This window comes from Caloenas nicobarica, chromosome Z, assembly GCF_036013445.1.
Source record: "Caloenas nicobarica isolate bCalNic1 chromosome Z, bCalNic1.hap1, whole genome shotgun sequence".
NCBI lineage: Eukaryota > Metazoa > Chordata > Aves > Columbiformes > Columbidae > Caloenas > Caloenas nicobarica.
In genome coordinates, this window is record NC_088284.1 from 10,301,078 (window position 1) to 10,327,051 (window position 25,974).

General features: G+C 42.5%; 1 protein-coding gene across 3 annotated transcripts in view; it reads left to right on the forward strand.

Moving 5' to 3' along the window:
* UNC13B (unc-13 homolog B) overlaps positions 1-25,974 on the forward strand; it is a 222,371-nt gene that overhangs the window by 168,053 nt on the left and 28,344 nt on the right. For all 3 annotated transcript variants that reach the window (XM_065657786.1, XM_065657787.1, XM_065657788.1), the window contains exons 23-31: positions 1,187-1,321; positions 2,134-2,267; positions 3,230-3,315; positions 10,625-10,751; positions 16,176-16,272; positions 17,042-17,185; positions 17,325-17,402; positions 18,532-18,609; positions 25,574-25,662. In XM_065657786.1, the coding sequence (XP_065513858.1) occupies positions 1,187-1,321; positions 2,134-2,267; positions 3,230-3,315; positions 10,625-10,751; positions 16,176-16,272; positions 17,042-17,185; positions 17,325-17,402; positions 18,532-18,609; positions 25,574-25,662 (968 nt within the window). The remainder of the gene's footprint in view (positions 1-1,186; positions 1,322-2,133; positions 2,268-3,229; positions 3,316-10,624; positions 10,752-16,175; positions 16,273-17,041; positions 17,186-17,324; positions 17,403-18,531; positions 18,610-25,573; positions 25,663-25,974) is intronic.

The following is a 25,974-nucleotide window of genomic DNA, read 5'->3' on the forward strand; positions in this document are numbered from 1 at the left end:
ATCATGAAGATGAAAGCCTGGGGTTTTAGGAAGATAATTTACTTTTTTAAATAACATTAAGACGGTTTTCCTAGAAACTTGTCTACAATATTTATCAGTCTCTAACATCTTTTCACCATCTTTTATCTAGCAAATATTTTAAAACTTATTTCTTGGAGGGTAAGATATTGAAATGGGGTAGTATCTCTTAGTAGAGATCCAAGAACATTGTTATGAATGCTATGAGCTGGTTCTGTAGTTAAGTTTATTGTTCTATCAATGTGCAAGGAAATTAGTCTTAGTTCCTGATCTTTGTTCCTAAACTGGTTTTAAAATACTGTTGTAGGTTAGTACATGTCACTTAGTGATTTTTATCTTATCAAAAACAAAACAAGTCTTTAATTTGAAATATTTTTAGGAAATTTTACTCTTAAGCCCTTGGGTAAATTATGTCATAGAGCTTTATTTTGAAAGTGTTCATATGTCAGTATTGAGGGTTTGGTTTACAGAAATACTCCAAAAAGTTTAGACGTAGTGGCAATATCAGAATTTTCTCAGGTTGTAGTTTTATTTGCAGGGTGATGCTTGCAAATCTGTGTAGTTTAAAGTAACTCTGCAACAATGAAATAATGAAAAGAGCTGTTGTTGCAAGAGGAGAATATGTACCAGTTGGCACGTCCCCAAGGATTCTGATGTGCTTTAAAATTCAGTAAAGCCTGTGAAGAAAGACATCTTTAAAGAGAGTTATTGTATGTAAAGGCATGTCAGTATTTGGTCTTCAGCAATACTTTCCAGATCAGATGTAGTGTTCTCCACTAGTCTGTTGTGCCTTCTTCCGATGATTGAAAGATTGCTTGCTGGCTTCACAACAGAATCCTAAAAATTTAGCAGAAATTCAGTGTGCTTTGCTCAGATTATACACGTATCAAGCCACATGATTTGTTTATTCTGAAGAATCTTCTTTGGCGCTTCAGAATCCTCAAAAAAATTCAGAATTACGCTCCAAACGATCCTGTGCAGATGTTAAGTGTTGTCACTGCTGTTTATGTCTGGGGAGAGCAACCTGTTCATGGTTTCAGGTCATTGGTAGCACAAGTGGCTGAGGGCGGATCCACCAAGTCCTGGGTAGTTCCCAAACCCCATCACCTTGTTCTTTCTCTGATTTATGAACAGTGCCTTGTTTGACTCTTTGTTCTGTCCTTGCCAGGTCCAAGAGCTGCAGAGTCCTCCCCGAGCCAGCCAGGTAGTGAAGGACTGTGTCAAAGCTTGCCTCAACTCCACCTACGAGTACATTTTCAACAACTGTCATGAGCTGTACAGTCGCGAGTACCAGACAGATCCTGTGAGTGGCTGATAAGCACGCAGAAATCCAAGTTTCTGATTTTCTTAAGATAATAACAAGAACACTAATTGATATAAAAAGCCAACACAAACAAAATTATGTGGCTTGCTATCTTCTGAATGCAAAAAACTTGTAATCAATTAATGAGCACTAATTAGTAAGTGGAGGATGATAATTGTTTTACACTAACTAATTATGATTCGTTTTCCCAGCCTCAGCTATTTTATTTCATGAGTAGTTATTTGTGAAGGGAAGGTTTGATGCAGCTTTGACTGAGCAAAAGCCAATTAGAACAAATGCAGACCGATCAAGAAAATGGTCTTTAACATAGATAACCTCAAGCAGTGAAATTTTATCTTGTTTTCTAGCACCCACTGACCTGCACTGGGATTGGGAAGTACCTCTGGAAGCAAACTGCTTCCAAATCCTTTAGAGCTCAGCTGACCACTCTGCAGTAATGCACACACCATGTGTCAACATGGATATAGTCATCAACCCACGTGCCTAAAAATTAAGTATTTGGAACAAGCTTAGAGCAAATGATGTCTCAGCAGGTCTCCTGGAGCTGGTCCTGCTCTTGGCATGGTGAAAGATAAAACAGAGATTATTTGGGTTTGAGGCCACTGGTAAGCAACATGGTTTGGCAAGTTACTGTGTTTTGCAAGTTACCAGCAGACATTAATTATTTTAAGCTCTTTAGAAGAAAGCGTCCACAAGTAATTAATGTTTGGTGTTTGCATGATAATCTGCATTTGTCAGCTTTTTCTTTCCCCTTTAAATTTATACTGGTTTTCCAATGACTTCCTTTCCAGAACAAAAATCAGGACCTTCCTCCGGAGGAACAAGGCCCCAGCATCAGGAACCTGGATTTCTGGCCCAAGCTCATCACTTTGATAGTTTCCATCATAGAAGAGGATAAGAATTCTTATACCCCAGTCCTGAATCAGTAAGCATCTTCCATGTCCTGCATGGCTGATGCTAGTCTCTGTGTGCTCTGCTTCATTTGTTAAACTGCTTTCTATCTCTTCTGTCACTTGTGTATTTATAGAAGTACTTATCTTGTCTGTCTGTCTTTCTGTCTTATCTGTCTCTGTCTATAAAAATAACTCTTTTTGATTGGGATGGAAGAGTTTCAAAAGGTTCAGTTACGATGGCGTTCGAGCACAAACACCCTGATTATTACAATCCTGAACTCAGGGAGGCACCTGAAAATGGGGTGAGAGTTCTTTTGGTTTTTTCTGATGTTGAGCAGTTCTGGGACGCACATTAACACACAGAGCAGTGCCGTGGTGACAACGTGTGGCGCTGTGATTTAGGATCACGGTGTTCAGTGCAGCACTGGGAGATTGCATCGGGTGGGGCTGGCACAACATTAGAAAGGAACCTGAAACCAGTCTGCTTAACTGGTGGATGTTCCTCCAACAATCCCACAAGGCAGGAGAGAGGGAGATATTTGACAAGGTGTTATACATAAATATACATAAAGAGCTGGGTTATGCCCTAGTGATCATTGATTTAACATGGCAGGGACACCTGACTAGTGTTCACCAGTCAGCCTTGTAACTCTAGGGGAAAAAAAAAGAAAGAAATATGGGCAAGAAAAGGGAAAAAGGTGCAAAGGCATTGAGATCACATTCCCAGAATTATTGTATGCATCTCTTCTAAGAGAGCCATCCAGGCCTGGCTTTTCGAGTTTAAAACCAGTCTCAACAGCAGTGTTGTTTTCAGGTTATTTAATCTGTGCCACAGAGTCCAGTCCAAGATCGCCAGTTTCCACCTGGCCATTTATCTAGGTGAAGGAAGCGTCTGTAACGTTGAGCTTTTCAGCTTGTAGTTTAGCTCAGTGCTGAATAAAGAAGAGTCCCTTGCTCTGATACATGCCAAAACCTTTTCCAAATGTCCCCTCAGGTTTCCTCAGGAGCTTGCCGTTGGGAAGATCAGCGCGGAGGTGATGTGGAGTCTTTTTGCCCAGGATATGAAATATGCCATGGAAGGTAAGAGGATTCCTCACTGCTGCCAGCTGACTTGTTGATGGTTTCTTGTTCTCTGTCCATTTGGTACAAATGAAGCTTGAGCGCATTAGTAGCACCACTGTTTGGAGTAGGGATTTCTAGTGGTTTGTTTGTGAACAGCTGCTTTATGGCTAAGATTTGAGGCTGAGATCTGTGTGAGCTCTAGACCTGTGTATCAGGCTGCATTGCAAGCTGTTTATTTTCATCCCAGGTGGTTTGAAATTAGAAGTTCACTTTGGCCTGAGGATACCATGGCTTAGATCAGCACCAGCTTCTTTCTGCAGTGTACAGTGGTAGAAAGGGCTGGAGAAGTAAATGGACTCTGGGTTGTGCAGCTAGTTCCCTGGATGATGCAGAATAGACAGTCTAAGTCATTGGTAGAAACATGCTGTTAGAACAAATCCTGCTTGAGGCATCTTCATTTTGAATTAATCTTTGCATAATTCCACCTGACTTCTAGTAAAGGAGAAATTTTACTGTTTCTGAAAATGAGTTAGGCATGCAGAGTCCAACAAACTCCCAGAAGGGAATTCTGCTACTTGAAGTACTCTTCTGATGGTTGATTACAGTTTCTGAACTTGATTTTAGTTCTAGAAATTAATTTGCACAATGTTATCAGCTTCTTACAAGGTTCAGAGAGCATACGGCTCCCACCAGCTCTGCAGTAGCAGTTGTTTTCCCAGTATTTTGCAGGATCAGGCTTTATGATCATCTATAAGGTGATATTGTGACAAAACAGAAGTTCCTGTGCTGCCTACAGCATGATAGCTGTGTTCGTATTCCAAAAGAAAGTAAAGCTACTGGTTTTGGTCACTCACAAAGCTCTGCTCAATCCATTTGCCCCCAGTTTGATCTAAGCTTGGTTATAAGAGTGACAGCCTGTTAGTCTCTTACTTCGGACTGCTAGAAAAAACCTGCTGTCAGCTCAGAGAGTTTGCTGCATTTTGTTCTTCGGGAACAGTCTGTGGGGTTGCTCTGTAAGCAAAGAATATCTACTCCATCTATTTCTTAGTCTCTGTCAACACGACAGGGGTAGAGACTGTTCTGTGGGGGGACACCCTTTGCCAGCTCTGGGCTTGAATTCAGCGAGCTGCGGGTCTGGATTAAATGTTCTCCTTTCTGTGTTAGGAACTTTTTATATATGCTTGTACCCCACAGTGCCTATGTCTTGTGAGGTCGTGGTGATATAAGAACAGATACTGGGAACAAGGACTAAAACCTACTAACTGTGTTACAGGGTCTGTTATAGTGGCTGTCACTACTTGCTCACGCAACTCACTTGCAACTACTTGCTCATGATAACTTCATGTTCACTTTCCCTAGAAACTGTTGCCTCATGCATCCCTTCTGGATCCCCTTTCCATTTTGTCCTTATTTACCCCTGTGCACTCACCCTCAGGAATTTATAATGCAGGTTGCTCTTCCATGTGTTGAATGTGCCATATCTTCCTCCTTTCCCAGCAGCCATGACAACTGGATCTCTCCAGGCTCAGTTACTGGCTTTCCTAAGATTCTCTTTTCCTGTTGCATCCAAAATGCAGCTGCAGAAAGGTTACTGATTGTCTGTGTCAATTTGACTATCAAAAGGGATGTGGTTTGATTTTTTTTTTTTTTTTTTTTTTTTCTTTTTTGATGGCCAGTGCCCATCTTAACTTTGCCTCCCAGGTTTTCTCTGCTTACATCTCATACCATGTCCCCTTTGCCTCTGTCTTCCCTGCTGAATCTGGGCTTATTTTGGCTTTTCCTGACATCCTTCTGGTCACTTCTGAAGGCAAGGATCATAATGTTTCCACCTGTGAGTTCATCAGTGCATAGCAACTACTTGCTGGAAGAATATCCCTCTTCAAAGCATTTCTTGGTGAGAAAAGTTGATGCAAAGGCAGCTGATGGACTGAGAAGGGCTTTCATTTTGAACAAAAGCTGAAAAACTGCATGGTACATGTGTATGTACTCTAGCTGTGCAAGTCCTGCAGGAAGACTGAACAATGACAGATTCCGTGTTGGTGTTTTTCTCTTCCAAATATGTATTCAAGAAGCCCACAGGGTGCAAAATTCTATTTGAGGCAAGTGTGATCACTCACTGCTTTGCTCTCCAGAAACTTAGGAAGATAACCTCTGTAACAAGTTCTACAATAGTTCATTTACAGGCCTTACCAGATGTATTTTAAATACAGATGATTGGATTATCTCACTGCATTGTTTTTAAAATGAAGAGAAAAAAGGGATCAAAGGAAACAGATTAAGTGATGTGAAGGATGATGATTAGATTCGCCGTCCTCAGCTCTTGTTTCTGTCATTTCTCGGTTTTAGTTGCTAATTTCTCTACCAGTTTAACTACACAAAGAGTTTCGTATTCCTGTCTTTGCCAGTTTGTAGAGTAATCCCTGGGTGCATGTCTGGTGTGCTCCAAGATATGTATGCCTCAGAAGCTCTCTGCAGCAAAAGCTAATCTGTTTAGTGGAGATATGCGCACATAAACTCAGAGTATAAGATTTACTCCTAACTTTCTTCGTGGTGTTTTCCCTTATGTTCTTTTCCTAAGTTCTAGATAACATGAGCTCATTCACCTCACCAAGTGGTAAGTTCATCTTCCTTAGTAGAGTTTATATTTGTAAAGACTTTCATCTACTGCCTCTAGTTTTAGCGCTTTGGATGTAGTTGCTGGTATTAACTTCAGTGTCCTGTAGTTCTATGCCAATGGTGAGCAGATCTGCAAAGAAGACGTGGTAGACCGTACTGCTACTCCTGCAGAAATGGAGGGTATGTGCTGCTTAGGAGACTGCTGTTCTGACTAGTCACTCCGGTTGTTTTCTGACAGTACCCGATACACTGAACTGTTCTGGGTGAGAGCCCCTTTGCTGTGTCCCAGGCATTAAGCTGTAGAGAGAGCTGGGAGGCTCAGGTGAGAGACGGCTTCTCCGAGTTGGGGAGCAGTGCCTGGCTGCATCAGTTGTTTTCCTTTTTCCCCTCGGGTGGCAGCTAACCGTGCCTCTCCCAGCTGGAGCTTACCCCTCTCTGCACCATGCACCCTGTGCAAGAAAATGTATAAATGGTAATTTATACCTAGAATACAGTGCTTAGGGCCTTCAGATCCAGAAGTTCCTTCTGAAGAGATGGATTGCTAATGTGTAAAATGTTCAAGTCATAAAGATGAAACACCTATTTTTCTATTTAAAGTACATTCAGCAACTGGTAGCAACAGTCACGGCAGCAGTGTGTTGGACTTCTGGAAGGCAAGTGCACTGCAGACCTACCTTATGCCTTCGTCTTCCCTAAGGAGGCTCAGCTTCTGAGACACAGCAGATGCCTCGGGATCTACCCCTCTTGTTTTGTTTTCTCCCAGAGCAGTGACAGCTCAGGACGCCAGGAACAGCAGACCTATCCCTTTCCCCCTCACTGGCAAGGGCATTACAGAACGAGGCATTGAGACATTTCCCTTGTTGCGCATCAACCCAAGACTAATACAGATCAGATAGACCTGTCATGTGGCCTGGGCTTGGCTGGCAAGATCATGCTACCCAGGAGTCACTGCGCATAGAGGATGATTTTTCCAAGTCATAGAGTTAACTCCACCTCTGGGACACTGACCAGTGCTCAGCAGCTGGATAACCTCCATGTGAGCCCACTGGTAACTGGAGTTACTGGTTTTCTCATCCTCTGTGAAACTTACCTGACTCAGAAAGCACGAACACCCTGAGGAAAGAGGACTTCGCTCTTCTTTTACAAGGAAGACATTAAAAGACAGTAATAGAAAATCAATGTTATCCTTGACAGCAATGGTTCATCTTGTTTTGGACACATCAGCATTAGGAGAGTTGCAAATTGGAAGCATGTGTCATAAGAAGAGAGACTAGGTAGTCTTCATGGGCAGTATTGAAATAAATCATTCTGCTCCATTCTCACTTCTAATAAGGGGAGTGGCATCAGGTGCACACACAGATGCCAGCCATCTAAGTGTTAGCGCTTCAACAGCCTCAGTACCTATCAGAGTTTCTTTGCAGAAATTCAGCATTATTTGCTAGATGTTAACCCATGAAAAGTAGGCTGATGATCAAGAAAAAAAAACACGCATTAAGGATGCGGTGGACGTCCTTTTGTCTGCCTGAAAAATAGATCTAGACATGACACTAGAAAGTGTGCTGCTAGGAAGCAGTTCCCTATTAATGCCTTAATAATATGGCCTTGGTGACCCTAAAAGCTCTTCTCTGGAGGAGACTGTTTGCAAGATGAAATCTGCTGAGGGAATGTGAGAGCCTTAACAGAACTCTGTGGTCTTTCCAGGATAAAACACAGCAGTTGCTGCAAAATATAATATCTGTGCACTCCTCCACTGTTGTTGCCGCTAAGCTCTTTAAAAGCCAGCAGGTTATAAAGCAGAACAGAAATGTGCTAAGACTGATGGCTCCCATGCTCTTCACTTTTTCTAAAAAGGGCTTTCAAAGTGTAACTCTGTCCGACTTGTTTTCATGTCACTTTCAAGTGCTCTTAAACATTTCCCTTCACAAAGAAAGCAGCTGATCAAAACTGTGCAGGGTCCATTGAGGGAGGAAGGCAGATGTTTCGAGCTGTTGGGGATGAGGGCGCTTGGGGGATTTCTTTGTCCTCCATCGTGTTTGAGCTGTTATAGTTCACCTTTGTCTTTTCTCTGTCACAAGCCCCGCCTTTCTTTCGCATACGTAAAGTTCTCTTTTATGGTGGTAAGACCTCTACTTTTTGTTTTACTTTCCTGTAGTTTTATCTCCTCTCCTTCACTGCTTAGATGTCTAGGTAGTCCTAATAGCAGTCCTTGGGCTTATGCTTCTGTGGCTGTTTTGCGTCTTCCTCTTTGCGGCTTAGTAGTGTTTTAAATGTCCTAAAAAACCAGGAAAAGGCTTGAATTACTGCACTGCTTAATTTTGAGGAAGTAAATCTGATTTGAGTCCTTTTTACCTCCAAGTGAAGCCTCCCCTCTGCAGGAACAGCACTTTCCCCATGCCGGAACAGCGCCTGGGTGGCAGCATGTATCAGCGTTAAGTTCTAATTGTCCGTTGATTTCCTCACGCTCCCAGGGAGCTAAGCAAGCCTGGTTATTGCTGTGTTTGTTTCCAGTTTTAGATCTGTGGAGAGGGCTTTGCATTCTCTTCTGCAGTTGTTCTTGAGGGAAATCAGCAGTTCAGACACTGAGTGTACTCACACTTCCTTAGCATTCAAGAAAGATACAGATTTATTAATGTAAAACATGAATGGACTTTCCTTGGCTCCAATACAAGCAAATTCACTATGGAGAGTAACAGATCATAGTACAAGTGAAATAGTAGCACATGTAAAGTAATTAGTCCATCGAACCTGGGGACTATGTCTCTTAAATACTGGGCATTTTAATCTCTTTTAAAACAAAGATTTGGTTTCTTTTGGGGGGGATTGTATTTGTGTGGATCTGCTAGACATTAATTAGAAGGAAATATGTATTATACTGATTTGCAAACAACTCTCTGCAGTGTTTTGCTGCATGGGAGTTGACAAGGCTTATGGAATAATTATGCATGAAAAGTTCTTCCGGTTTTGTGTTTTCAGTTGGGCAATTCATAATTCATGTGGCCTTTCTTCTTGTGCGTGTTGTTGAAGCTCCAACAGAGATGTGGAAGTTTCTTTATGTTTTGAAATAGTTGCAAGAATTCACATTTACATGAAAATAGATGATGATATTGTAAGATAAGCTTTTCTGTCGGGTACCTGATTAGAAAGCTGGGGCCATTTTATATCATTATGACGTTATCTTCTGGTGAGTATCTGTAGAATGTATTGCTCGTGTGTGCATATATCTACCGGGTTCCTGGATACTTGTACCAAAGTCCTAGATTAAAGCCCTTCAAAGTTAAGAGAAAGACTTCCACTTTTAACATAGTTAGGTCCTGTCTACATGTCAGCAGTGATGCCCTTGGAAAGTTACGTCAGTAATGAGGTAACCACATAAAAGGTAGGAAGACAAGTCTGAAGTCAAATTTTGGGACAAAACAAACCCTGAGTCTAAGCCAAAATCGTGTCTGTTTTAGTCTCATATCTCACCCTGTAGTCATGGACTAGCAGCTTGTTGTGGTGCTAGAGTGAACAGAGGAGCCTGGCACGAAGTGTGTTCATGCTGTTGAAGCTTGGCAGAAGGAGATGGATACGGACAGGTGGCACTTTGGGGCGGCGGTGAAGAATTTGTCAGGTGACGATTCAGCATTGCAGTGCAAGCAAAAGGTGGCTGCTGGGTCCTCTTAGCATCATGAAAAAGGAATTAATTTTATTCTTTTCAAGGAGGATTTTGAAGAAGATCAATGCCAGATGTGTAAGCACATGAGGGATGGCTTCAGGGAAAGCGTTGAGATGCTTTTGGGAGAACTTAAATAGTTTAAAAGCAGGAATTGTGGGTTGATCAGAGGTGGGAGTCAACTGCTGAAATATGGTAGTGTGGGCATAGGCTGTGGAGGACCTTGAGAGTGAAGACATGGAGCATACATTTCTTGTGAGGGAGAAGAGGAGCGGTGGTCTGGGGAGATGATCTCTGCAGAAAGGCGGAGTATGGCAAGTGCTTTAGCAGCATAGGTGTGTGGAAAGGGTCATATCGTGGACATATGTGTGTTATACAGGGACGAACTGCATTGTCCTGATGTAGTCTCGTTACAAAAACATAACAAAACCCGTCAGGAGGAAGAGGCTCAGCAGCAGGTAGATACCCATGGGTCACTTCAGTGGACGGTGCTCAGGAAGGCAATACCAATAAGAAAACAGTTGCCTTCTGAAAAGAAAGTGTCATGAATTTCTCCCCGCTGGGGATCAGGAAAGGCTCCAGCTCCTCTGTAGCTCGTCTGAACTTGCTCGTGACTCACACTGTCAAACCCCAAAGAACTCGATTCTTTCTACTCTTATCTCTTATGGGATGTAGTGTAGCATGTTGGTATTGACTGTTTATATCCAAGAATGAACAGATTCACTCTCCTCAATTTGTTTCCACCAAAGACGAATTCTGAACTGTCACATGTTAAATGCAAAGACCGTAAGATAATGCTCTATTTTTATTGCTTTGACAACCAAAAAGTCTTTAACAAATGGGAGTATTAATTGGAGAAATAAACTCCAGAGCCCCAGCGGTCAACCACCAAGAACCCCTGCATGCTGCCGGAATTATGTGTCATTAAGACTGTGTGGCTCTATAGGTGCTTCATCCCCAAAAACATTGATACTGCAGACGTGCTTTATAAAACCCTCCCGTGCCTGATGCAGTGATGGTGGTAGATCCAGATCTAACTGCTTTTTTCCTTCTTTACAGAGCATGAGAAGCACAGACTGTGTAAAAGTGCAGACTATATGAATTTACACTTCAAAGTGAAGTGGCTGTACAATGAATATGTTCGTGATCTGCCTGCCTTCAAGGGAAAAGTGCCTGAATATCCAGCGTGAGTGTGTTATGTCTCCTGTAGTAAATCCCCACTATGCATCCTTGTGTTACCTTGAGAGTGGTCATTTGGTTCTCCAGTGGCTGCCTTCTTAATACAGCATTTTTTCACTCCTGATTTTCTGTGTTTATGTGCATGTTTGTCCCCTCTGGTGTTCCATGCCACTGTCTCTGACACAATTCAATCCCTTATTGTACAATATCTCCCAAGATCTCATAAAGCTTTACCAATGGCATGGACAGTCTTTAAGCTACTTTGTGCCTGCAGTTTGAGCTTGGGTCAGTTCTTGAGCAGCAGACTTCTGGATGTGTGCTTACATTCTTGTGTTAATAGATACATGTTTATCTGTATGTCCTGTACGTGTGTCTATATGTTTGTGTATGAATGTCCTATGTATACGGACACAACAGGATTTGTAAGTAAAAATAATGCTTTCTTTTTTCAGTAAGACCATGTGGTTTAGTTGGAAACATCAGATAAGCCATCATTCTTAAGCTCTAAGCAGTTGTTTGCAACTTTTATTTAACTTTAAAGGAGCAGCAGTAGATTTCAGACCTGAAGAAGGTTTATGAGCCAAAAGAGTTGTCTGAGCAAACTGGAGAGAATATTATAGCTAGAGTCTCACACTTGGCCTGAAGCAAGATCAAGTGTGTTGTTTCTGACCAATGTTCATCTGGTTTTCAGAGACTTTCAGTGCTGGTTGTTCCACATCTCTTTCAGGCAGCTTTTTTCCCTGTGCTTCACTATTACTCCTCCACTGGGTTTGGGGGGGTTTAACACACTCCCCTTTCTTTACCCTCCAAACTTTTCCTGGTTCAGTTTGAGCTTTTTATATCCTGTCCTAGCAGTCTGGGCACAGAGAACAAATTGTTCCTGTTTTACAGGAGTAAAATGGTTTTCTCATGTCCCTTCCCAGTCTTCTGCTGGTTCCCGTTCGTTCCCAGCTTTCCTTGTAAGTGAGGTTTGCTCACCCCTCTCGAGCTGGTCTGTGTCTGGACATAAAACACCAGACTTAAATGCTGATGTTTCTTTTAGATCTTGCCTTGGAGACGCAAGGGGCAGATTTTCCATGATGAGCCACTGGAATAACCTCCCCAGGGAGGTGGTGGATTCCCCAACATTGGACACTTTTAAGATTGAGCTGGACAAGGTGCAGGGCCACCTTGTCTAGGCTGTGCATTTTGCCAAGAAACGTTGGACCAGATGATCCTTGTGGTCCCTTCCAACCTGGTATTCTATGATTATATGTTGCAGACAGTGCTGCTGCTCTCACATGCTGGGATGATAGCAGCACTTCTTTTTATTTTTTTCTTTCTCCAATGGTATCATTGCCTGGTGATGCTTCCAGTGGGCCACAAGCCGGCCCCCTCAGGCACTGCCAGCAGAGTGTCCTGTCTAGCTGTTCTTCCCATCCTGTATATGACGGTTCATTCTGAATTTTGAATTCTGTTCCCATCCTGCGGTGCATGCAGTTCTTCCAGCCTGGTGCTAGCTGCGTACTAGTAAGACTTGAGGCAGTCGGTGTAATTGCTCGGCTTGGGCCATGGGCCTTGCTTAACAAATCAGGTCAGCGAGAGACATTAACTCAGCGAACATGGTGCTGGAGTGACAGTCTCAAAGCCCTGTTCTTGTTGCTGTACCTCCGAGTCAGTGCACTCTCAGCCAAGCCATCACATATTCTTAATCTCTCTTTTTCTCCTGTGTAATCAGGTTAATGATGTTCAGTTTCGTTCTGCAGTCTTTTTGCAGACTGTTCTGCTCTGCTGACCTTTGTGGTGGAGCTTCAGTGCTTATGTACATTTGCAGCCACTGGCTCTGTTACTCCACTCTTGTGTTATAGTACAATAGCCACACTGTCAGACACAGGTGATGTTTATTTCAACCACAACCTTCACCTGTCACAAAATATCCCCTTGGTGTCAATTACAGCAATGTCCTCTTGTTCTTTGATTTGCTTCATCACAAGTATTTTTAGTCTTGAAGCTTCCTTAGATGAAGGAGTCCATGGATTGGGTTTGCACATCAGTAAATTCTTCAGATGAAACTAAATTACAGCTGCCCAGAGAACAGCTGAGTTGTCTACTCAATAGCCAAGAGGCTATCTGGAAACTCACTTTTTGTGTTGAAACTATGAGAAGCAATGTTTCTGATAGAATTGAGATATGATTGAAGAAAGCGGAGGCTCCAAAGTTTTGAAGCAGAAGTTTTTATGCTTCCCTTATTTTCTGAAATTCAGCATCAGTTCTGAAACTGATGTAGCAATGTTGCTGGGAGCGGATCTTCAAAACTTGTTCTCTTCATGTTTTAGCTGCCAGCTAAAAGCTGTGAAGTGTTATTTTCTGAAAAACCCTGGCTTTTTAGATGTGTAAAGAAGTGTTCTGTTTTGGTTTAATACTGATATTATCATGCAGCCAATATTGTAGCTGTAATGGAGACTACCTCCTCTTTGGTGGGTAAAGGCATTCCCTCCTTTGAAATCCCATCTTATTCTTCTGACTCACATCATCAAACACAGTATCTACTACTTTTACTCTTGGAAACCCTTCCTGCGTTCTTGCCTGTGCGCTTACCAAGGCTTGGAGGACATTGGTCGGGTACCCACATGCATCAACACAGCAAACGAGCAAGATTAATTCACCTGTAAAGTCTGACGCCACAGTGGCCAGGGTGGTGGCCAAGCTGAATTTGCAGCCTTTTGGGTTACGTTAATGTTGTGCAACTAACAGCGGTGAACTTTCATTTAGTCACAAAGCACTGCTCTCTTTCCCGGCAGGCAGGGCTGAGACATATTCTGTGAAAAAACCTTGTCTGGAGAGGTTGGCTGTGCCAACTGGAGTCAGGCTGTGCTGACCCTTGCAAGCACAGAAAGTCTCTGAAGCAGCACCGTGAGCCTCTGCCTTGCTTGCCGGTGTGTTTGTCATTATGGCATTTGCTTCTAGACCAATAACTGAAGCAGATGAAGAAGAAGATATTTGCTATGTAACGACATTTTGAAGCTATTTCTGCGTGAGATCAGATTATTTTTATTAGCTTCTGTGCTAGATAATTTTGAATATCATTTTGGATACGTTGCATTCGTAGTCTCAGGAGTCCCTCCTCACTTGCTCAGCAGCCCAAGACGTGATAGTAAAATACTGCAAGGGGTATTTGGCCTAAGATAACTCTAGGTTTGTGTTACAGCTGGAAGCACATTTTAGTCCTGAATGTGCCTAGGGACTGGAGGCATTTATAGATTATTTATATCTCTCGTGTTTTCCTGCCAGCCAGTAAAGGACAAAGTTGAGGCTGGCTTTGCAAATGTAGTTACAGAATTTCCTGACCTGACCCAAGTGATTCACTTTGCATGTGAATATTCCTATTTAGCCTGGAGTTTTTTGTTTGTTGTTTTTTGTTTTTTAATGGGAGGGAGAGCAAACACCACCGCCACCCACTCAGCAGTACCTTTTTTTTGCCACCTTTGTTTAGACAATTTGGTAAGATAGTAAAATACCTATGCACTTGATTTTGTCTGTCAACATGTGGTAGCCATAAAAATGGGCAATGATTGTTCTCAACAGTGAGTTACCCTTTCATATGGATGTGGTGCAGTAACTAAGGATGAATGATATTCAGGAAGTCATTCTGCTTCTCAGAGTGAAAACTGTGGCTTCTGGCACAAACACGTAATCCTCCCTGTACATGGACCTATGACATGCAAAGCAGTCAGCAAATTGCAGCCTGCGAATTCTGAAAGAGGTGGAAGATGTGTTGTTGCTTTCTGGTAAACTGCCCGAGTTATCAACCTAAGGATTGTGTTGTAGATTTAAACCAGACTATCGTAATTTAAAACAAATGCTGAAAGCTCAAGAAGCTTGCAGCAAACTCCCAGATATGCTGACTTTTAGGAGCCTGACGTGCCAGTCAAAAGGAATTTTTAGAGAACACAGAAAGTCCATATGTCTGTGACAAAGTTCTGCTGCTGCTGTCTATATTAACTAGGAGTGCATAGACAGGTTGCTGTTGGCATTTAACACAGTGTCAGTTACAATTTCCAATATTAGCATTGGTATGCTTTATATTTCAAAGTGCAGAGAGTATTTAAGGCTATCTAGTGTGCTGTGCCTGTGAATTTGCTTTTGATCTCCCTCTCATGTCTGGCACATGCTTTCATGTTCTTTGCAAACTCAGCCCATAATTAGCACAATCTCTATGAACACAGCTGCCTGTTTAGAGGAGGCTGTACTCTCTGAAGCTCATGTAATAATCTTTTGTATAGGCTGTAATCACACATGGGTGCTTTTTTCCTTTATTTCTGAAGGCTGTTTAGTAATATTTGAAATTAAGATTTGCTTCAGCTGTGGGACGTTGGCACTTGCACACGACAAATCCTAGATAGACATTTAAATAAAGCTGTAAGTGCTCTGTTGTTGCTTAAACACAGACATGCCCCCACCACCCTGCTTTTGTACTATGTGGGTACGTCCCACGGAGCAGAGAACACAGGGATGGCCAGCTGTAAGATCCTGTCACTGAAGCTGCTTCTCCCCTTGCCTGTTTGGCCAAGGTGGGGTCGTGCAGACGTGCAGCAGGTAGCTCCAGACACCACCTCAAGTACAGCATCTCCCTGAGATTCAGCAGTGGCTGTTTCAGCAGCTTCTGGGATTCTGCTCTTCCCTTTAGCTTCTCCTCCTGAGTGAGGAGAAGCAACAGAGACAAACTTTGCTGTCCTGCTTCTAGGACCTGCCCATTTTGGGGACTTGACCATGCTCCAAGGTCCGGTACTTAACATGAACTAAATCTGTGCTTCTTTAAAAGAAAACAATGCAGGGCTGCTTACAGAGCTTATAGCATTGATTCTCTCTCCTGGCACTCCAGAAATAATGTCTGCACCTGCAGGTAAGGTGGCTGAAGGGCCCTGGAAAACAGGCGCTTCTTTTCCTCCCTTTGTATTCATTTGCAGCTCTCACATGAAAGATGGTAGACCCACGTGGGTGGTGGAACAGTGTGTCATCCCTTAGCATGTAGCGATAGCGGTACTGGAGCTCTCCCTTGTCCTGTCTGGCACAGGGGTGAAGCGGGGAGAAAAGACAAAGTGGTCTGAGATGGTGCAAAATTAAAGGTAGTGCTCAAGGCGAAAAAAGGATAAGGTTTGAAGAAAAAGGAAAGCCGGGAGAAAGACAAAACCAGCACAGGACCAGCAATCTGCAGAGGCTGGGCTGTGTTCTGCTTGTCCAGCCCAAGTGATGGTACAGCCACTGCTGGCTGGTAAGCTTGTGCACAGGTAGCAGTATTTTGGGGAACTTTGGCTGCACGCACAGATAACAGCATTCAGAAGTCTAAAAGTGGCAAGCTTTCACAACATTTGCTGAAATGGCAGCGCTGTCAGTCTGGTCAGGGTGTTCTGTTTCTTGCTGTAACTTCTTGTCTTTCCTGTCCCTCCTGCAGGTGGTTTGAGCAGTTTGTGATGCAGTGGCTGGATGAAAATGAAGATGTGTCCCTAGAATTCCTGCATGGTGCTCTGGAGAGAGATAAAAAAGATGGGGTATGTAGGTCACTTGGCGCTGCATCCAAACAACAACGCTGTAAATTCAGCTCTTGTACAAATGGAGGATGCAGCCCTTTTTGCTTTCTGTACAACTAGGAACTCATTTATTTTAGGCTTTTCTCTACAGGTCACAGAGAGTTAATAGCAAGGTGCATACACTAATTTATATCTGTTTTCTTTTCTGCTGCTGTTAGTCTGTCAGCCAGTAGCTTGCTGCTCTCTCGTCTCTCTGTGTTTGTGAGATGTAATTGAAATATAAGGCATTTTGCATATACTTAGTCATGCAGTGAGAATGTGACCTTAATCCATTGACAGAGTAATCTTATTCTTAATTTGCTGAGTATTCTCAATGGAGAGTAAAAGCCTTCCCATTTGTTCAGTGACTGTTGGCACTGTAGTCTGTGATGCTAATGCTAATTTACTTTAATATCACAATTTTAAGAAAAATCTCTAAAAAGCTCTCAGTCTCTTCTCCTTACCTCATTAACTGACAGGCAAGATGTGCATTTCATTAAGGGTCGGAGCATCATCTTGCACTTCCTCAGTGCTCGTCATATTGTAGTTGGTGAAGTAAACCCTATAACCCAACAGAACTGGCTGTTTAGCTCTTCTGTGCCTTCTGGGGAGCATTTGACTAATTCTGTGGAGGATATAGGTTTTGGTGAAGGTGTCCTGCTTCCAACACAGCAGATGATGGAAACACTCATAGAATGGGTGTATTTCAGATCTTTGCATTTGAGAATGACTCTTTGTACTTCTGTTTTAGTTCCAGCAAACATCCGAGCATGCTCTGTTCTCTTGCTCAGTGGTGGACGTCTTCACCCAGCTCAATCAGAGCTTTGAGATCATTAAGAAGCTGGAGTGCCCAGACCCTGTCATTGTTGCTCATTATAACAGGAGGTTTGCTAAGGTAACACCTTCAACATCCAGCTGTTTATCTTCCTTTAGTGGGATGCAAAACAGTATGATGGTTTTATTTGGTTTCATTGCCTGGAGTTCTCCTGGAGTGATAGAGGACAGGTAACAGTGCTAACATCTTGTCTTCGCAGACTATTGGGAAGGTGCTGATGCAGTATGCCGACATCCTCTCCAAGAGCTTCCAGTCCTACTGTTCCAAGGAGAAACTGGTGAGTCATGCTGAGTTTCTCTTCTGCCCTGAAGAATCACATAATTGTCCTCATAAAAACAAGTTACTTGCATTGCGCCTGACCATGTTGATGGTGTAAATATTTTCCGTATTGTTTTTTGTCACCATTCCCACACTTTTGTGGATCGAATTCTGTTTTGGCCATAAAATAAAAGTAGGTCCTGAGGGTTATTTGCAGGGCCTGGAGACTGTCAAGTGCCCTGGAAATTAACTTAGACTCTGCCTGTCTAGGTTGTGTGTCACAGAGATGATTAAAAAAAACCCCTAACAACAACAACAAAAAACCCAAAACAAACAAACCCCCTCCACACACACACAAAATCCCACAACAACAACAACAACAACAACCACAAAACAAAAAAACCTGAACAAAATGAAACAAAAGCCTAAAACATGGGCACAAGTTGCTCTGTAGATCTGGTACTCAGCAGCATTCTTGGTTTACTGTTGCCTCCATCTAATTACCTTGCTATTTAAGCCTGAATTAAGTAAGATTCTGTATATTAAATAAAACATGTTTTTCTGGTTTTGAACCCTGGGTCTGTCTCATGCTGGTTCCGCTGTCTCTCCCACACCTGTGCTGGGGATGTAACTGTAGAGGGAAAAGTCTACTGCTCAGGCTGCCCTTGTCTGTTGCTCCCAAGCTTGGCCTGGCAGGACCCATTTGTGTTTCTGAACACAGCTTTGGCTGGCAGTTCCCCTTCTGATCTGGGGAATAGTATATCCTCATTCACAGTAGTATATTGCAGCATTATGAGGCGGAAGGTGACACTGCAGGGCATGGCAGGAGCTGTAGAGAGTTGGAACTTGTCCTGTTGCTGATTTCTCATCAGCTCATTCTCGGTTTGTAATAAAGCTGAGGAGGAAAATACAACAGCAGAGATCTCCCTGATCTGTGGTTCCTGGAACCAGCCATCCCATTTCAAGCTGGAGAAAGAAAATGGCTTGTCTTTTTTAGGTTTGAGTGCTGAAATCTGTGCATGCCCTACCTCCTATTGGACTCAGATCTGGTGGTACTTGGGGAAGGGTGTGTAGGCACAGACTGTACCACTGGTGAAAATCTAGTGGCATCCCAAGCAGTAACAAGGCATCTGCTTTTGTCCCTTCAGCCCTGCATACTGATGAATAACATCCAACAGCTGAGGGTGCAGCTAGAGAAGATGTTTGAAGCCATGGGTGGCAAAGAGGTAAGAGGGCTAAGAGACTGAGTATTACTCATTCCTGCTGCGCTGTTACTAGGTTATGTGCATCATACTGGTACTTGCAGACTGCAATCACAAGGAGAGCCCCATGACACCAGGTACTATAAGAAGTATGAAGGGGTAGCCATGCCTGAAGAATTTTCAAAAAAAATTATCATAGGATGCAGGAGTGAATGTTTCGAGGAACAGAACAGCATGGAGGAGGAAAGAGAAGGGTATGTCCTGTGCTCACGTGGGCATGGCTGGTGGTTTCGCAGCTCTAAAGACAGAGAGATAGGTCTAAGAACTGTTGACATCAGGTCATTTTATATGGCATATAAATGTGGGACAGTACCTTTGGCATTAAATGTCCAACATCTAATATATTGCAGACATGCAAATAAGAGTACTGTACTCATGCTTTGTTGGACACTCATGTGTGTCCATGAATATATTATTAAATATCTTAGCTTTTGTTCTTTGCTCTGAGAGAGACATTTTTAGAGAAATAAGGTTTTTCCTACCCCAGATCCCTGTGTCTGTTCTGATATAATTTGTGTATTTGTTTTTTTTCTCTTCTTTTTTTCATTGCTTTTCAAGATTCGAGAAGATGAAGAAAAGGCTGATGCTGATGTTAGGAAAAAATTATATCAAAGTCTAAGTGCATTCGCTTTGGTTGTGTTGTGGTAGAACCCATGCTATGACCTGTATACCAAGAGGAAAGTCAGCTTTGCCGATGGGCAGCTCAGATTTTGCCTGTATTCCTGTTTCAAATCTTTCTTGTGTTCAGTGGCACTTTCTTGTGTTCAGTGGCAGAATTCTATGAAGTGGCAAAAATCTCAACAAGTAGATTTAACCCATGAGGCAAGGAGAACTACTGCCATTCTTTTGCATGTGATCTCAACAATCCTAATTTCTGAGCTCTGTATAAAGAACTAGAATTATGCATGCCCAGCTTTAATAGCAGTGGTAGCTAAATGCCCATTTTTCAGGAAAAAATGAACTTGTGATGAAATGTTTGTGAAGTGGTTTATACATTTTTAACCCATGTGCACTTAATTGCCCTTAAGGAATCAATTTGGTACCTCTTTTGCCATAGTGGTGGCCCCTAAGTAGGATTTCCCTATATTTCGAGTTGAAAATACCACCTGCAAATTGAAAATACCACCTGATAGTGTGTTAAATAGAGGGAGAAAAAAAATTTAATAAGACCATCAGGTACTTTTGCTAGACCAGACCTTTTATCTGAATTTTGCCCTTTAAAATATTCCTCAGGAGGTATAGGTAAGGTAGAACAGAAGTGGTGTATCTACTATTTCCCCTCTTCTGTGGAATCAAAAGAGAAAAAAAAGGAGAGGAACCCAAACTGTGAGCAATAAAACACATGGGACGAAGCCTGGTTAACACGCTGGGAAGCTGGTTTTTGGAAGTGATTTTTTTCTTTTCTTTTCAAATGCTGCTTCTCCACTTCATTAGGCTGCCGCTGATCACCAGAAATAAATTGTGTTGTGTTAGGTGCCTGCATTATTTGCTATCCCCAGGGGTCTCCCCTTGGTGACTATGTAGTACGTTGCTTCTTGACTTGAAACCTGCCAGATCCTCTGTTTTTGCTAGAGTAAACAAGGTCTTGTCCTAGTTTGAGTAATGCTTTTTCTGATATAGATTGAGCCTGGCTAGCGAGTAACAACTGGTGAGACAACAGGTTTGAAAATAGAACATGTAGACAAACATGTTGCTGGAAGTGGATCTATGGGTTTTATCCTCTCCTGCAGGAAGGGCAGTTCTTACTTTCTGTGATAGATTTTATTTATATTCGTCTATACATTACACAGTAGCTTGCACAAATGTAAACATTGTCCTGACTTCTCTACCCAGAAAGGAACTGCTTCCTTGGGGAATAAGAAAGTAGCATAGTGGTGTGTCCTGGTCCTTTTGAACTGTTCACCTTTTTGTGTTCTCAAAGGTGTTGTTGAGAACTAGGTACCAAATACTCCGTTGTTCTTATGGCAGGTATGTTAGATGTACCACGTGTGAAGCCAGAATACATAATGACATAACATGGAACAGACACCCTTGCCCAGTGCTATTTCTTGCGGTTGGGCTCCTTGATATAGTGCCTTCCTTTATTTTTTTCCCCAAATGAGGAACAATACCTTTACCTCCACTTTCCTTATTCTTTTTTTCCAACTATAGTACTCAGAAGGCATAAAACAGAGCAAAAATTACCCTGCATCTCTGGGTTTGATGTGATGACTCTGTGTGGGGTGATTCTCTTCAGCCTGTGCTTGAGATCTCAAGGCGCATACACACACACACACATACATATACATACATATCTATACACACACATATATATATACACACACACACATGCACATACAGGAAGAAGTATCCTAAATGATTTTTAGGATTTATAATTAATACTTTTGTTTCCCTTCTGAGATGTGTTGATCTAACAGGATGAAAACAGTTTCAGCATGGTTCAGTAGCATTCTCAGACTTTTCTGATTTAGATTTTGGAAAGACAGTGTTCATGGACTGGCACTTAGCATTAAAGGCTTTAGGAACGCTGGAATTGGGGTGAATGCTGGACAGAAATTGCATACATAAATACCTTTTGAAACCACTGATTCCTCTGAATCATCTCCATTACACCCACAGAAATGAGATTGTAATTTAGCTTTGTGCTAAAGTTGGCTATATAGATTCATTGCTAGTGTTCGCCTGAACTTGGCCCCATTAATTTAATTATTCGTACATTATCGAATAAAACCTAATGTGACCTGTATTTTCTACGCACCTGTGCAGTTTTCCTACAGATTTCAGCCTGCTCTGTGCTCTGTCCCTGACACCGGAATAAGCCTTTCTCATTTTGCTTGAGAGAGATGACTTTCTGCAGGCCATTATTTTGCTCAGTTATGAACTCATGGCACTGAAATTAAAAGGTGCTGTCCCGCATTGCCCATTGCTGGAGACTAGACATGCTGTGGAAGCTTAGTTTAAAACATTTCTGCACTTCTTTTTTTCCAAAGTCAAGCATGTGAGGTGAGTATCAGAGACAAGGGGAACCCAAAGAATTAGCTGCTGAGTAGCAGCAGATTGTCATCATACAATTTTCATGCTTTTGCTTTCAAGCTAATCTGTACAATTAATGCTTCAGGAAACTCTCCTTTTAATGCTCAGCCAGGTTTAGCCCACATTTTAAATCCTAGGTTAGCCACCTGAACAACAAATTACAGGACAGCTTAGAAATGGCCAAGACAGGAATGTTCTTAAAGAATTTGCAGTATCTACTGATGGCTCCTCTTTAGCATCCCACGTGCCATTAGCTAAGGCTGCCCTAGTATTTGAGAAGCTGGCAGCTGTTTGGATGCAGTTCTCCAGATTCTTTACTCTTGAATGCTATAGGAAAGAGGGGCAATGCATCAAAGTTCAGTGCAAGTCTCTGAAGACAGGTTGGATCTGTTGAGCTCCCGGCCTCACAGTCAGCTCTGCAGAGGGGAGCTCCCACATGCCAGCAGAAGCAGCAAATTCAAGCTGGAGCCAGACAAACTCTGTAACTTGCTTAAAGCTAAAACAGGACAGCAGGGCAAAATTCTCTAGCTGCTGCTATGTCAGATCAGACCTGATGATTTAATACATTCTCTGGCTTGAAGATGTGACTTGATTAGTATCTTCAACCTTCTAGAAGGCAAGAGCTATGTTTCTCCAGCTACAGAGGAGCCTTCCAATTCTGGTCACTTGTACTTCACCAGTGTTTGTAGAAACCGAAGAACTAATGACATTTCTTGGAAAACTCGGAAGCCCATCACAGCAAAGTCTTGGTCTCATGGGTTGCATTTCATCCATGAGAGAAGCAGGAGAAGGTCAACCTAAATTGAAGCTCATAGCACGATGCTTCAAGTGCCACCATTCAGATCAGCAGAGAACTTCAGGTTCCAGCCCTGAATGTGCTTGGGTGAGACTTTGGGGCACGGATTCTCTGAAATGCCAAGTCCCAAATCTTTGCAGGAAACAAATGGGGCCCCACTTTTTTCCCTGAAATGTAAATAGGTGGTCATCTCTTCACATGAACCTCAGTTTTCTGTGTTGCACATTTAGTCTCAAACACAGGACTATAGCCATGCCAGCCACCATTTCCACTGGAATTGGAGCATTTGCTTAGAGATCAGCAGCCACCTCGCTGTGGCTACTGTCTATATTTTGCACAGAGGACTTTTCATTAGCTTTCTTCCTCTGAATCATCTCCAGTACACCCACAGAATGGAGATCATAAGCTTGCTGAGCTCTTGCTTCCAATAGAAGTGGTCTGGATGTGACAAATGGCAGTGACCCAGCTGCCTAATACTGGGTTTTGCTTTACCATCCAGATTTATCATGTATTTCCTGCTATCAGTGATAGCTGATGTGCTTAGAATTCCTTGGCTGAGCAGCAGCAGCAAAACGTAGGCTGGTTCATTTGAAGGCTGTTATCAGTGCTTCACCATATTGGCAAAGAGCAGTTTGCAGTTATACCACATGCTACAGGGACTCTAACTGATGTGTGACTTATATATGTGAAACAGTAGTACACACCTATTGGCACCATCCTGATGGACTTAAATCACACTCGAGTAATTCCATGAAATTTGCTTTCACGCCAAAGTTTGCAAATGCCTAAGCACTAACAATCAGTAATGTATTATGTGGACTCCTCCTTCCCTAATAGCAGTTGCTCAGAAGACAACAGCCTTTCTAGGGTGACAGAGGACTTGGTGGATACTGAACTGGAATACTTACCACCAGGACTTTGCTTCCTGAGGGCGAGACTGGGCACCTCAAAGTTAAATCTGGGCAGCTGTTTAGCCAGTTGCACCCAGAGAGCTGTGAGCTCATGTTCTGGAGGAGAGAGAGTTCATCACTGCAGGTAATGGAGCTCATCCCCTTGGCAAATCGTTGCTCCAGATGTCCCTTCTTCCAGTATGGGGCTGGCAACCAGCCTTTCTTCTGCTCCTGAGATGATCAGTTTGCAGTCAACAAGTACAATGGCAAGGAGAAGCTTAGAGGTAGTTGGTGAGCTCTCCATGGCACCTCACAGTATACAAGTCATCAGTTGCGTGGTTCATGAACAAGGATGACCAGTTGTTAATCCTGACCTCAAACATCCTGTAGACCACACTTCTGATAACTTACAAAGAAGCAGGAGTGAATAGTGAGGAACAGGTATCTTGTACCGAATTCTTCTGGGTGTGGTTTGGTTTTTTTTTCATCTGTAAAAACAGTAACTTGAGATGTTTTGGCGAATCATGAACTGGTCCTGCCTCAAATCTACTAGAAATGGCTAAGATCAGGGGCTGTTCAATGCCATTAACTGTAGATAGCAAACCAGTCAGGTTGTGACTCATTGACCTTTTACACAGCAGGAGAAGGGGAGGATTAATGCAGGGGCAAGACAAACCACCACCAACACATGCCAGTTTTGTTTTGTTATCTACGAGCCTGGCTAGAATGACTGCTAGTTGGGATGACGTTAGCTTCCTTCTGCCTTCATAGAGTGAGGGAGTTATAAAGGTTATAGGAAAACAAATTCACTTTATTAAAGGAAAAATAATCAGAGCTAGTGATGCTTGAAGTTATAAGGCTTAAGTAATCATCATTTGCCTTTTTCTTCTTTTTTTGTTCTGATCCAGGAGTTTCATTAGCACAGGTTCAGATGCCTAATAGACTCAGTTTTCCATGCCAGCTTAGAGCAGGAAAATGAACAGATCAGATTCCAAATCCCCTGTGGCTGGATTTTCTCTGACAGATGCTGAGGAGTATGAAAAGGGCTTCAGCACTGAATATGGAAGTGGGAACTCCTGTAATGTTCAAATCCTGTGTAGCTGCATCCGTGGATATACCATAAAAATCTAAACTAATTTTTAACCACTGTACTGGCATCTGTCTCATTGCATTTGTAAATAGATACTCTGCCACAGAGGTAAGAACTGAAGCTCTGAATGCCAAATGCAAACACTTCTGGAAGGTTTTTGTTTTACAAGCAGCTTGCCTGTCTGCATATAAAGGCAAATCTGTTTTATGAGTTACTTTTTCAGAACAAATGATACCAAAGCATTCAACATGTATCGTTATGTATACACACAAGTAGGTTGCTCAGAATTGGATCTTTTGAGGCCGGAGGGATGACTACAGCTGGAATACGTGGTACTATTGAATGTAAAACAGGCAGCATTAGGCTGATAATAATGAAGCAAACACTTTCTGACAGAATTCTCAAAGGTGTCCACAGTGTCCATGTAGTGCCTGGGGCACTTTTTTGTTTGTTTTTCTGCTCTGAACAGCTGTATACAAAAAAGCTATTTGGCTCCATGTGAGGGTAGAGCGACTTGTGCTTAATATCCGTAGCTGGCATTATGCTTTCCAAAAGTGGTCAGTGCACAACAGTTCGATATTGTGGCTAGATTTTCAAATAGCTGGGGTCCCGTCGTGTGAGAGCAGTGGCTGGGTCAGTCTTCAGTTTGAATACTGACAGCAGGGTGGATGGTGAAATAACATCTTTCAAGACCATGCATGAAATGCACAAGTAAATATTAATAAGATCGAGTCCGAAAAGCCTCTTCTCCTTCTAGATGTAGAAGGGTGAAATGACCTGTGAGCCTGAGGTAATGGACAGTGCTTTATGATTTCTCAGCCTGCTTACTCTGCTGGCCACAGAGAGTTTGCATTCACTTTTCTTTCTCAACTTTGCAAATACCAGGAAGGGTATTGGAGCCTGGGGAAACCACTTGCTGCTGTTTAGGTGGATATCTGTTGGTGATTTCAGAGCTGCTGCAACAGCAGCAGGCGGTGGAGGAGAGCATCCTAGCTGGCAGAGGCCAGTGATGGTAGTTCACCTGCTTACTAAGAGTAGCCTCCACAGTGAGGAAGAGCAATGTGAGGGGCAGCAGACTGCCCTCTGGGTTCAAGCTGAGTGCTCTCCTTTCATTCACAGTTGGATGCAGAAGCAAGTGACCATCTCAAAGAGCTCCAGGTGAAGCTGAACAATGTTTTGGATGAGCTGAGTGCTGTGTTTGGTAACAGGTGAGTATAACAAGGTCTCTGTCCTTGAAGCATTCCTTTGTTTTGTCTAATCTCATTCAGTCAGGTTAAGAAGAGAAAAAAACTTGTCAGCTGCATTATATTTTTCTTTTTGTCATAAATTTGTCTTTCAAATACCAAGACTATCTAAAGAAGCAAGAAATGCTTTTGAAGTCTCTTTTCTATGTTGCTCTGCTTAGAAATGTAACATGGAGATCTCTCAACTGTGAAATATATTTGAATTATATAAAGTGATTTTTTTTCTCTAAGTAGTGCTTGTCAATATCAGAATTGCCTGCTCCTTTATTGCTTGGA